General features: G+C 49.4%; 1 protein-coding gene across 1 annotated transcript; it reads left to right on the plus strand.

The window, feature by feature from the left end:
• LOC144124331 (uncharacterized) lies at positions 1-8910 on the plus strand. Its single transcript, XM_077656965.1, has 4 exons — positions 1-44; positions 1278-1282; positions 6296-6519; positions 7634-8910. Exons 1-4 carry the CDS (start codon positions 1-3, stop codon positions 8045-8047), a joined length of 687 nt encoding a protein of 228 aa, XP_077513091.1. The 3' UTR covers positions 8048-8910.
• The last annotated feature ends 4778 nt before the right edge of the window (positions 8911-13688 follow it).

Below are 13688 nucleotides of genomic sequence, written 5' to 3' on the forward strand. Positions count from 1 at the left end.
ATGCAAACGAGCCTGGCCGATCTGCCCACAACGACGGACTTCAGGTCAGTATTCCTCTATCAAGAGTTGACGCAGAGTGTGCGCTTCGCAGGTTGGCGCTGGAGCTTGCACTTTATACGTTTAACACGGGCGAGTTTTTCAACCGTCGTCTCAGGGCATTTGATCTTGGACTGCGCCTTCGTTTTCCCCATATTATACCGCGTCGCTACGCAACATTGCTGTGCCGTCTACGGTTCCGTATTGCTTTTACAGAACAATACACATTCCCGATTGGGATGGCCTACAGCCCAGCTTGTGAAAGACGTGGGTGCGAAGAGACAATCGTAGACCTCCTGCGTGAATGCTCTGCTTTTGCGACCGAAAGCCGCCGCGTTGTGCTCTGGACCGCCTCGATCCCCGCCTTTTAAGAGAGGATAAAATACTCGGACTGTGATCATAGCAGTCGACTGCCCTTAAGGCCTACAAGGTATTGTTTTGCTTCCTGAGTGTGACTGGCTTGAGGGACCAATTGTAACTGTGCCCTTCGCCTCTTCTCTCTTTCCCTTCTCAATCCCATGATCCCTCTTTCCCAGTGCAGGGTAGCCAGCCGGAACACCCTTCTGGTTGTTGTTGTTGTTGTCGCTTCAAAAGCGATGGCGCATACCCACGGTGAAAGATTGGCCATGGTTTAGTGCAGGTCGAAATAGGAGAAAATTCATCCAGGTTTATCTCAAGCGGCTCATAAACATAAATAGAGGAATCTGTGAAAAGAGTTAACATCCCTGCCTTCCCTCTTCCTCGTTATCTCTCTCACTATCTATCTCACTAAACCCCATTATATGCTGTTGGCTGTCAGTGGTCACAGCTGTGGATACTTAATTACCTTTCCGAACTTCAAGCCTTTCTCACATCAGTAGTCCTCTGACCGCAGAAATGGGCAACAGTCGTTTCAAATCAGAATCAGATTAAACGACGCCTGAGCAAACATTCGTGCCTCCACTCTACTTCCCGATATTCTATTCTTTTTGTAAAAATTAAATAAGAATCAGACTGAATATTGATATATTCCGAGTGTAAATTCTAGACTCGCAAAACTTTCGTTGCTTAAATTTCGCGCAACCTTTGCTGCCTCACGGGTAGGCTTTATTACCGGGTCGCCCCCTGTCGCACTTCGCGCGATCCCGTTCCTTCTGCCGCTCGGGGCTGTACGCGATAAGGCATGAAGGATTTATTATGCATCGCGTGCTTGATCAGTTACTGATTGTGTTCTCAATGCTGCTTTTGTTTGGATGCTGCAGTGCTGGTGAGTGCAAACAATTATATAGATCCTTCATGCTGCGCACGTAGTTACCTTATGGCCTTGCCGACGTCAGTTAATCGTTGATCCTTATATATGAACCAAGAAACTGTGTGGGCTCTGAGACTGTCCCAAATAAAGGCCTTCCGATTTCTTTCTATCACCGAAATGTCTCGCGACGAGCTACAGAGCTTGTACACTACCCGATGAGACAAGCTGCGGCGGCTTGCTTGCTATGGCATCCAGCTGCAGAACTTAAGGCCAAGGATCGAATCCCTCCCGCAAAGGCTACATTTTGATAGGGACGAAAGGCGAAAACGTCAGCTTCATGTGCGATGCCAGCGCACGTTGAAGGGACACTGAAGAAAAATTGAACTTGGCCTGTATCGACAGACGTCTTTGTAACGACTACGTCATTTTAATGACAAATAGATCCCTGTAACCGGAAACAGCTGCTTTTATAAGCTAGGAAAGGGGAAAAAAACGAAATACAGGTGTCTTCATCACCGGCCGATTTCGCAAGTAAACCGCATGCGCCAGCACCAAATTTTTGAAACGCATTCCTGAGGCTATGTTGCACACAGGAGTTTGTTTCATGTGGCGGGAAAGTTTTCAATATTCTCAACCATAAATGCTTTTTTGTTGTTTTTTTTGCTGCCGGGCAAAATTTAACACACTCGCAAAGAGAAGAAATTGGTTTTGGTTTTTGGGGAAAGGCCCCGCCGCGGTGGCTCAGTGGTTAGGGCGCTCGACTACTGATCCGGAGTTCCCGGGTTCGAACCCGACCGCGGCGGCTGCGTTTTTATGGAGGAAAAACGCTAAGGCGCCCGTGTGCTGTGCGATGTCAGTGAACGTTAAAGATCCCCAGGTGGTCGAAATTATTCCGGAGCCCTCCACTACGGCACCTCTCTCTTCTTTTCACTCCCTCATTTACCCTTCCCTTACGGCGTGGTTCAGGTGTCCAACAATATATGAGACAGATACTGCGCCATTTCCTTTCCCCCAAAAACCAATTATTATTTTTGGGGAAAGAAAATGGCGCAGTATCTATCTCACATACCGGCGGACACCTGAACCGCGCCTTAAGGGAAGGGATAAAAGAGGGAGTGAAAGACGAAAGGAAGAAAGAGGTGCCGTTGTGGAGGGCTCCGGAAATAATTTCGACCACCTGGGGATCTTCAACGTGCGCTGAGCGTTTTGCCCCCATCGAAACGCAGCCGCCGAGGTCGGATTCGAACATAATAATAATAACTCGCAAAGAGCCAGAGAATCAGTTTTGGGGGAACAATAAATGGAAGGAGTTGTCCTCAGTTTCCCTTTAAGGAACCACATGCGGTCAGAATTAAGTCGAAGCCCTCCAATGCGGCGTCCCTCAGCCTGTACGCAGCTTTGTGACGTTAAACCCCATATACCATATACCTTTTGCATTCTGCAGGTCTTTAGAAGCTATTGAAATTTAACACGATAGGGTTAAAGGCCCCGTTCTCCATACGATCCGGTGTCGGCGTCGGCGTTGTGTGCCAAAAATCCCGAGCAAGGCTCGAGCAGGTGGTAACCAGAGAGCAGCCTAGGAGGCAGGTGGGCCACCTAGGTCACGTGACCTTGCGGCGTCATCACAACCTGCCCACCGGACTGTGAGAAAACTGTCCCCTAAATTAATGATTGGTCGCTCGGGAAGAGCAACCTGGATCGCACTAGGCCCATCGCTGGGAGCACCTGCCATCGCAGGGCAGTGGCTCATCGCTTAAACCGCTGCACCACTGCGGCAGGAGGGGTACGAGCACTCCCAAGAATCTATTACTGTATTCCCAATCCGGTGGGACAGGTTGCCTCCTCCTCCTGCCACCGCGGACGCGTTGCGATGACGTAATAAAGTCACATGACCTCTCTCGACCAATAATCAATAATCCCCACCTGTTACGGTGGCACGTTGCTCAAAGTCCGGCGGGCAGGTCGGTGGCGGTAGTGGTAGTGGTTTTTTATTAAAATAATAGTAAAAAGGAAGGAAAAGATTTTTGCTAGCCCGGGCATCTGCCATCGATACTGAAGCACCTGAGCTGGGGCAGCGGAAATAAAGGATAACAGCAGAATTGAGAAATGAAATGAAAGAGGTGAGGGGACAGGAAGAGAGGATAGGGGGAGAATATGTACAAACTATTTACACAACAAGAAATGTGTACAGGTTGTGCGCGTGATTAGTTCATTTTAGAGGAATTAAATCACACACGCGCACAGCACTGTGTAGGTTACAACTGGAGTGGGGCGTCCAGTTACTAATCGTTCAAGGTAGAACTCGCGGAGCGTTCGGTCACTGCGTCTAACTACCTGACGGAGAACAGACGGGACGTCAAGCCCGTGTGTTCGAGGAATGCACAGAGGCTCACCAAGGTTCGCTCATGAGTGCGCGCACTGCCCTGCGGCCACAATAGCGTCTTGAGGGAGTCTGGTAGTATGCCCAGCGCCCTATAGGCTGCAAGCATATCGCGACGAGCATCGGCGAACGCGGCACAGTGAATAAGCAGGTGTTCTAGTGTTTCCACTGCTCCGCATCCGTCACACACATCACTCGTCGCGATTCCGTGACGCTCCCGTCGTTCCCCGGGCCACACGCAGCCAATGCGCGCGCGGAGGATCATTACACGTTGCGACCGCGTAAGTGCGCGACAGCCGGTGATACTGTCGATGCGCTCACCTCCTGCGATGCGTGGGGTGCTGCTTTCGGAGATGGTCTTGCCACCTGCTGTGATGGGCAGGTTGTGATGACGTCACAATGCCACCTGACCCCTGTCCGACCAATCAGGGAATTTCCTCTCGCACATTGGGCGGGGGCTTTGGTGTGACGACCACTCTAATGCTACATCGCATCAGAATTGTGAGCTAATATCATTGGCTCGTCTATTTCATTAGCGGACAAAATCAGTGTAACAGCTCTGTTAATGTATAGTTTTACAGGAAAACTACCACAAGATCGTCTGAGTGTGCCGACGAAACGCTCGCAGCAGATCAAACTATTGGTTTCGCGCGCGCCGATCCCACTTAGACTAGCTCGCGACGCCGCCGCATCGTGACGTCGATTTCGTGAAAATCGCCAATAGCGACCCACAGGCGGACATTAGTTTGTAATTTGAGAAGGCCAAAGGCAGCTCTTCTCACAGGCTTGATCTCTCCCAGCCTATATATTTTATTATCTAGAATTATAACTGTCGTTCCCGCAGGAGCCCCTCTCTATTTTCGTGAATGTCTTTCTCCTTTCCCTCGCGCGCATCTTATGCTTTCCGCTCGTCTCATGCACATATGTGCCGACAGGTACTAATTTCTTTGTACTTGACAGTGATGGACAGCGTGCTTACCAATTCCAGGTTTCTTGTTTTCCTGACGTGTGCCTCCATAATTTCCTTATTTATTTTCTGTTATGGTTTGATTATGGTCTTTATGTCTTGTAAATGCATATTTGCTTTTAGCCAGTGAGGTTGCCAGGTTGGGCGAAGTTTTGATTAGCCTTCTTGAGATTCCTTAGTCTCTTAGTTATGCCTGTTTTCCCGATGTAGTTTGCTCCATACATGAACGCAGTTTCCCCGAAGTTGACTAGCATATCGTCGTGTCTTGCACGCCTCCCCAACCGCTTCCTTATTCTTTCACATTGTTGTGGTTCGTATGCGACCAGAGAATTCACGAAAACCACTAATCCATGTGAGTGAGGGGGCAGATTTCGTTAGGATAGAAAAGGGGCGCTATCTCCAGCACCACAGTTGAATCGCATGTAAATTCATATGACAAAGAGTATAATGGGCTAGAAAAAGAACTATAAAGAAAATTCACTGCCCGCATATTCGTATAAGAGTCGAAGCTTACAGCCTACCTTGCATCCAAATTAATTCAAAGCACGCCGGCGCTTCTTGTCCAGGCTAAACTCGGCGCGGCATTTCGCCGAGGCGTGAACTCTGGATTGAAGGCCCGGTCACTTTACACAGCCATTTTCCAAAGTTGGTAGCAACTTGCCTAAAGTAAACTAGTTTTGCGCTTCAGGAGGACGGTTACGGGCTGCCGGATGCTCGAGGGAGGGCTTCTTACCGAGCATGGGCTGTAGCATACGCTCAGGTTCGCTCTTCGCATTTCGGGAGACTGCGCCAAACCACACAGCGAGCGCAGGAGCTTCGGCAAACATCGTCAAGTGATTCCTCGTGAGTTCTTTCGCGAGGTCGCTGCTGCGGGACGAATGCTTTGCGAGTTACATGGAGCCATTATGAAAGATGAATTGTTTGCACGAACCAGAACGTACATTCTTCCTCCTTCGCACGCTAACCCGGTGAGCACCTATAGCGAAGTCCATGTTCCGCCGTTTTGAAACTGCCTGTTAAACTACTTTCTGACTGTACGCGTCACTGTTAGAACCCGGGAAGCGGTAATAATGCAGAGGATGTCCTAATGTTTCCTCCGTTCTGTTTTACAACGGCTGGTTCGATGGTTAGAAAGAACGTACTTCTTTGTTTGTTTGTTTGTTTGTCAAAGGCCCCGTAATGGGTATTTTTACATGAGAAATGGGCGTGAAATACGGCGGTAACGGTTAGTGAAGATTGTCGATGGCGGTTTTCAATTGGCGATGGTTTGCCAACAAGGGGATGTGGGAGGAAAAGTCGTTCCGGAAAGCCTCGACTGTGCATAGAAAAATGATTTCTGAAGTGTTGTGATATGGATGCGCTGAGGATAGACGGCTTTATGATGACTCTGGCGGGATAAACGATGGTCTTGAACGATGATGTCCGACGCCAAGGTATGAAAAATCCTGTGTTAGAGTCAACAGCATTCTAGTTAGCCGCAAGATGGCTGCGGTACCTACAGTGCTTGTCCAACCACAAAACCATCATGATTGAACGCAGTGTAAAGGTAGTACAGGCCGTACCGAGATCATCGGTATGACGTCGAACCTAGCTCGACTGGACACATAAGCGACCACCTCTGCTGCTGCTGATGATGATAGCATGCAGGAAAAAAACAACGCGTCCTTTTCTTTTCCCCAAGGCGTGGCGGCGTCGTCTTCGGAGCAGACCCCGAGGCGCCGCGTGCGTCGCCAGTGGCGCTTCATCTGTCGCAGCGATGACAGCTTCACGCAGCTGATGCGCAGCATCATGGAGGTCAACCGCCAGCTGCTGCAGAGCACGGAGCCGCTGCGCGTGGGAGACAGCGAGAACCTGGGACTCGTGTGGCTGAGAAACGGGCGGGTCTACAACCTGCACACCGTCAGGGTCGCTGTCTCTCTTCCCTTTACCATTTATACATGGACGCAGTATAGACTATAACCTCGTGACAGCGAGGTCAGAGCGGTGCCACAAACTTCTCATGAGGACCGTACATTTTTTTTAGAAAACAATGTTGATAAAGCGAATGCACCTAAACAAGTACACTGACAGCAGAACATCTTTCTCGCTGGCGGGAGGTAGTGGGTTCGAGCTCTGGTGCCGATGAAAACCAACTGAATCTCCTAATTGGCGTAACTGCGTCATATCCAATTGCTTCGTTTATTCAGGACGGGAACGTTGACCTGAATTCTTCGAGAGAAGCCCTGAAAAAGCAGAGCAACTGGCCAGGTGGCGCTTGTGCTCATTTGGAAAACGTGCGGAAGTGTCGGCTTCATCGGGTTCAAACAGTATACTTCCTACTATACTGTATATAGGCAGCTACGAATGCAGTGGCTTGATTGTGCGAATACCAAGGCTGTTCCGCACGCAACGTGTGGGTGCTCTTCACGAGAAATTAAGGCTACGAGTTTGATAAAGTCGGCGGCTCGGTAATATAGTTTGCGCAAGTACGCCGCCGAACACTCACGGAAAAGCTTTGCTTAGCTGTGTTCATGCCTTTTCGTTAATTTCGAACACCCTTGCCACTAATTCAAAGTGACTTGTAACTGACTGCCAGAATTCTGAATAATAAATATGTGAAATAAATGAAGGTGCATCCTACAGAAGAGCAAATATAGTAATCATTCACTGCAACAAAGAAATGTCTATCTATGGATTGCGTTGGCTGGTAGAACTGTATCAGTATATGTGTGGCGAGCAGCTTTTACTTTAAAGAGCCGCAAATAAGAGAAATAACGTCGACTCAAGGATGCTGTCGAGCAAAAACAGGCAGCAAGGAGGAAAAGAAATATACGAAGATGCTCCTGGGTGCTTTGAGCACAAAACGAGGTACATAGAAATGTTTTCCGTGGGCAGATAAAATGACAGGTGCCTCTGAGGAGGTTATACTAATAAAAAACACTTCGCCTAGGTGCTCTTAGTGCAGCACAAGAATTAGGATAGTATAGTCTTCTTGCTGCGTCTTACAACGAGAACTTGTGTCCCGTCGCCGCGCGTGCAGGTACGTGACACGTTTAGCAGGGAATGCAACGAGACGACCATGAACCTGGTGTTCAGGCTTAGCCTCGAGAAGCCGTACATCGTGTTCGACCTGTCGTCGCCACTTGGCGGTGGCATGCTCGCCGGCAGCCAGCTCACCGTCAGCGTGGACTCCTTGGACGTCGACATAGGCCTCATCACGCCAAAGGTCAAAGGCAGCGCACAAGGCGTCGAGCCGCAGGTTCCCTTCGCCGAAGTCCGCAGGGCTCACAACCTGCGTCTAGAGTTCACGGGCATGCCTCCGGCTACGACGGCCCTGAACTCTGCGCTGGCCCTGGTCCAGCGCCTGGTGCCGTCTGTGCAGACTCGGCTCTTCGAGATAATACTGTTTCGCATATTGAGGAACTACGTCGCTACCACGCCGTTGGCTTTTTGAGCTTTTCGGGAGTCCTGACCTAGGACTTGAAAACAAAGACAAATTATAGGCGCCATGTGTGTATCCTGGAGCTTGGTAACTGGCGTTGTGTCTTCTTTCTTCTGCTCTCTATGAAGACACGGCTGCATCATCACAAAGCTATAGGAAGTCAATTAAAGGATTGGGAAAGTCCGTTAACTTCCAACTGAAATGACCGAGTGTTGGTCAGGAGAGTATACTCCTTCGGCCCATAAGCCCTTGAATGAAAGTATTTTAAATCTGCATGATCAGCGACACGCAACAGCAAGAGGCTATAGGTGCTGCTCGACCGCACAAAAGCAGATCCGCATGAACTTCTTGTGCCGAAGCTAAATGCCACGTTTTATAATGATTGCAATGATTTAGAGGCTTTTTTAACATTTTGAGTTGATAATAACATCACATCACATTCCTCGTTATGAAGACACATGTGCATCACTTGGTTGAAATTTCTTGAAATTAATGTCACTCAATTTCTCATGTCATTCTGAGTACAATTTCGCCATTTGTATGCATGTGAAACTTAATAAATATTTCATGCCTCAAAAACGGTTAAAGAAAAGCGAGCGGACGTTCTGTCAGTGGGATGTTCTGCTTTTGAATGTGAAAACATTTACACATTCAGTATTTGTGGATGAATCATGTGCTTCTGCTTGCTTCCTCACAAGGCGCCACCATGACATCATGTAAAGCGGGAATCAAGTACCAGTTCTGAATGACGAGCCTAAATGCGCATACAACGCAAAGATGGAGCCTTGCGCAATGGCCGTCAGTAGTAATCTATACTGGCTATATGTCGCCGCCTCAACAAAAAAAAAAACGTTTTTGTTACCTTTATATAAAAATACCCGTACTTTAGCATTTAGGCTCTCTTTACTACCGCACTAACTCTAGAAAACCTAAGTGAAGCAATTCGGGAGAAAAAAACTACATTTCCCAATCCTTTTTATTTCCTTATGCCGCATGTGACTTACAGGATTTATATTGCTCCTTGAACGATCACCTCACGAACGGCTGTCTAGCATGTAAATAAACTGTATACGATCTGCATTAGCGGTATTTCACATCCTCTCTTAGGACAATGTACACAAACAGAAGTATTTTACTCCTGCTCCACATGGCAGCTTTTTTATGAACTCGACAAGAAAGCGTTACCCCAAAGCAAGAACGCACTTTCCTCGATATTCATGTTCTGTTCTCTGTGCGCTCCGTCGCTCTCTCTTTTTCCCCCTCGCCTCATGCCCCTTCCTGGAGACTCCCTCCTGTGCGCTTTATCATTACTTTTACCTTAGTGTCTTGCTTCTGCCGGAATCACGCCCCCTCCTCTGTGCCGAGGCTACACCGAACGTCGACAACGAACAAAAAACCTCTTCCACAAAACTGCAAAGGGTCGGCCACATTACGGCCGACCATTACAGAAAATTACAAAGGGCACTTAAAACTAATTACGTGCTGTGAATGCAGAAGCATTTGTGTGGCATCGTTAACTGTATTAATTTAACTATGTTTACTAGTTGACACTAATTAGTAACTAATGTCTCAAAGGCCTATAGATCAAATGCCTTAGGGTGAAGGCCTTTATTAAAGGCCACACAACATACCCGTGCAAAAACGCACCACTCTAATAAAGACATCACGCCACTTCTGACTTTTCACTTCTGTTCTAATAACGTCATCACTTCGGTTTAGTGATGACCGACGTCGCTTCCGGTTTCGGGTCCATGGTGACGTCACACTGAATTTCCATGACCACTTTTGCTGTCAACAACGCTGGTTTTCCTTCCTCATGAGGCATATAAGGTTTTCGACTCAAAAAGCGAACACACAGTTACTGCTGTATTTCCTTTCCTCAAAAAGCAATTTTCAATTCCATTACACGGTGCAAATCACGAATTTTGGCAGCAACTCGACTACCGAACCGGAGTACCCCGGGTTCGAACCCGACCGCGGCGGCTGCGTTTTTATGGAGGAAAAACGCTAAGGCGCCCGTGTGCTGTGTGATGTCAGTGCACGTTTAAAGATCCCAGGTGGTCGAAATTATTCCGGAGCCCTCCACTATGGCACCTCATTCTTCCTGTCTTCTTTCACTCCCTCCTTTATCCCTTCTCTTACGGCGGGGTTCAGGTGTCCGCCGATATATGAGGAAGTTACTGCGCCGTTTTCTTTCCACACAAAACCCAATTATTATTATGATTATTAGCAAACAGGCACTGGAGTGCAAGTGAAGGCAAGTGAAGCGGAATTGAAGAGCAGCTGTATGAAAACCTTCTTTGAATCCACTGGAACCGGTGAATGCCTTCCAGACGCTACATACATGATAATAAACCACAGATATTTAAATATTCTTAAATTACTGAGTATCTCAGTAATTCACCAAACAACATCAAGCACGGGATCCCATTCATTTACGCGTGGGGAGGGGCGCTGCCATTACGTAACACAAGATGGTAACTGACCACGCGCTGCTTCGATCGCTATCTGTGTGCTCCTGTCTGCGGGAATAAGTTTCGGCCTGGTTGCTCGTACATATACGTTGCCAATTAATAATAATAATGTTAATTGATTTTGGGGGAAAGGAAATGGCGCAGTATCTGTCTCATATATCGTTGGACACCTGAAGCGCGCCGTAAGGGAAGGGATAAAGGAGGGAGTGAAGGAAGAAAGAGGTGCCGTAGTGGAGGGCCTCCGGAATAATTTCGACCACCCGGGGGTCTTTAACGTGCACTGACATCGCACAGCACACGGGCGCCTTAGCGTTTTTCCTCCATAAAAACGCAGCCGCCGCGGTCGGGTTCGAACCCGGGAGCTCCGGATCAGTAGCCGAGCGCTCTAACCACTGAGCCACCGCGGCGGGTTGGCAATTAATAATAATAATAATTGGTGTGGGGGGAAAGGAAATGGCGCAGTATCTGTCTCATATATCGTTGGACACCTGAAGCGCACCGTAAGGGAAGGGATAAAAGAGGGAGTGAAGGAAGAAAGAGGTGCCGTAGTGGAGGGCTCCGGAATAATTTCGACAACCTGGGGGATCTTTAACGACCCGCCGCGGTGGCTCAGTGGTTAGGGCGCTCGACTACTGATCCGGAGTTCCCGGGTTCGAACCCGACCGCCGGCGGCTGCGTTTTTATGGAGGAAAAACGATAAGGCGCCCGTGTGCTGTGCGATGTCAGTGCACGTTAAAGATCCCCAGGTGGTCGAAATTATTCCGGAGCCCTCCACTACGGCACCTAATTCTTCCTTTCTTCTTTCACTCCTCTCTTATCCCTTCCTTTACGGCGCGGTTCAGGTGTCCAACGATATATGAGACAGATACTGCGCCATTTCCCTTCCCAAAAAACCAATTATTATTATATATCTTTAACGTGCACTGACATCGCACAGCACACGGGCGCCTTAGCGTTTTTCCTCCATAAAAAAGCAGCCGCCGCGGTCGGGTTCGAACACGGGAACTCCGGACCAGTAGTCGAGCGCCCTAACCGCTGAGCCACCTCGGCGGGGCCTGGCAATTAAGTCAAGAACTGTTTTCTCGCCTAACCCGCAATTTGCACGAATCAAGAGAAAGCCTAGTGGTCGTCTAGGTATCGTATTTTGCCAAAAGTAACCAGTCAGCGCGGATTAGCGGAACCCTTACACAACCCGATAGACCGAGACGTCTCGAAAGGTGAGGATAAGGGTTGCCCTTACCTTGCATACAGATTTAGAGCACTTGCGCAGAGCGGGTGAAAAGAGCATCTCGAAGGGTGGCGGAACTCGTCTGCTGTATAGCGTGTGTTCTGCAAGTGCTGCCGGAAGTTGAAGGAGAGTAGACCAAGGGCAGTCCTTGAAGACCTTCATCGAGACGCGGATGAGGCCACGACGTGCGATGGCGGAGCTCAGTGCCGTAGACGTAGACCGCCCCGCGTACGCCCTCAAGATGCACGATACTGTAACGTAGTGGTGACTGCAGTCCGGAGAGCATGAAGACAGCGAAATGGCTTCGACGCGAAACACTCTGTTTGGGCTGACTTGCACCCGCAAAGAACTGAATGACTCGGCGGCGGCGTAGCAACAAGCGTGTTCGACGGCCGTCGAACAGAATGCCCACCGCTCTCGGCTGTGCTCAATTTAAAGCAGATAACGAACTTTCGAAATACGGCGTGCAAAGGTTACAACAGTCTGGAACAACCTAAAATTGGCTCCGCCTGGATGCAATCAATCGAGATAAATCTGGTCGCGTCTTGCTTCACAAACGAAGCGATAAAGCTGCGTGTCGGCACTATTGAAGAATGAACAAATTTGGCGAAGATTCGCGGCAGTATGAAGCAACAACACCATAGCAGTTAAATGAGCCACAAATCCCACGACTTATCGAGCCATGTCGAGGTGCGCTGGTGAGGTTCTCCAATCCGTTGACCCGCAAATGCAACACGCAAAACTACCCGGTCGTATGCGGTCTGGCAGCGTTTCGCACGGACCGCTGAGAAGGCATGGTGTTTACAGACATTGACTCGGGATCCCGCGACAAACCGCGCGACGCTAGCTGTGGTGTCGCCGCACGGTAACCACAAGATGACGCACAAACACGACTTCACATTCAGCTCCACTCAGATCGTGTTCTCAGCGGTTTTGACCGCGATCCACAAAATATGAGAGGAGGCACTCGGCGTACTGCGGGGACCCGAAGGGCGAATGATGACACATATATCGACAGCCGGGAAACTCTGAAGTGCCTCGGAGACACTTCAATAGAATCGACACATTCTCTGTAGGCCAACACCAAAACACGGAGCCACGGGCTCTCCAGAGACCATGACTGAGTTGAGAGCGGACTGGGGGCCGGGGACACGGGGGCGGAATCGGCAACGTGGCCACACATGTATTGACGAGCGAAAACGCAAGCGACGATCCGTCCTGCACCGAACGACCCCCAACCCGGCCGCACGCTTCAGCGCGATCATACAAGAAATAGTGCGTGTCATCGCCGAGCAGACTCTGGTTAACGCAATCCCTTGCCCCCTGTGCTTCACCACTGCGCACGAAGTCCTAATCCACAAGGCCCTCACGGGATACGCGCACCCTGCAGACGTGGTGCCAAATGGCAGACCCCCTTGAAAGCCACGCACCCTGCTTCTCGCTCGTGAATGGCGACTTGGAGACAACAGCCGACGGGCCAAGCGGCAACAGTCACGTGTGCAAAGTTTAAAACTTGCGCCCGGCAAACAGTAGAGCCCATGTTGTGGGGCTGCCCCGCTAACACCAAGTCGGGAAGAATTTCTAAGAACGATTATCATTCTCTCTAATGGGAAATTTGAGCGCAGCTCTATCGGTGTCTCGGGATTCTGTAGGCTCATTGTTTTGCTTTGCTGGGTCGTCGGCACGTCTGGCGACGATATTAGCTCGATAGTAGTATTAATTAAAGAAGATGGCGATGTGCAGCGCACCGCGCGAGAGAGTGTTGCAGTTTAACAGGAGGCGTGATCAGCTGCGGCGGTAGCCTAGTGCCCTCGTGCAGTGGCCAGAGCAGCTGGTGCGTTCGCTGCGCCACGGGTTCCAATCGTACTTGTGGCAATGTTTATTTATTTATTTATTGTTTCGCTGGGTTACACCAACGGCGGTGACGCGGCTCAGCCCACGAACGGGTGGT

Source organism: Amblyomma americanum, chromosome 3 (assembly GCF_052857255.1).
Source record: "Amblyomma americanum isolate KBUSLIRL-KWMA chromosome 3, ASM5285725v1, whole genome shotgun sequence".
In the NCBI taxonomy this organism is placed as follows: domain Eukaryota; kingdom Metazoa; phylum Arthropoda; class Arachnida; order Ixodida; family Ixodidae; genus Amblyomma; species Amblyomma americanum.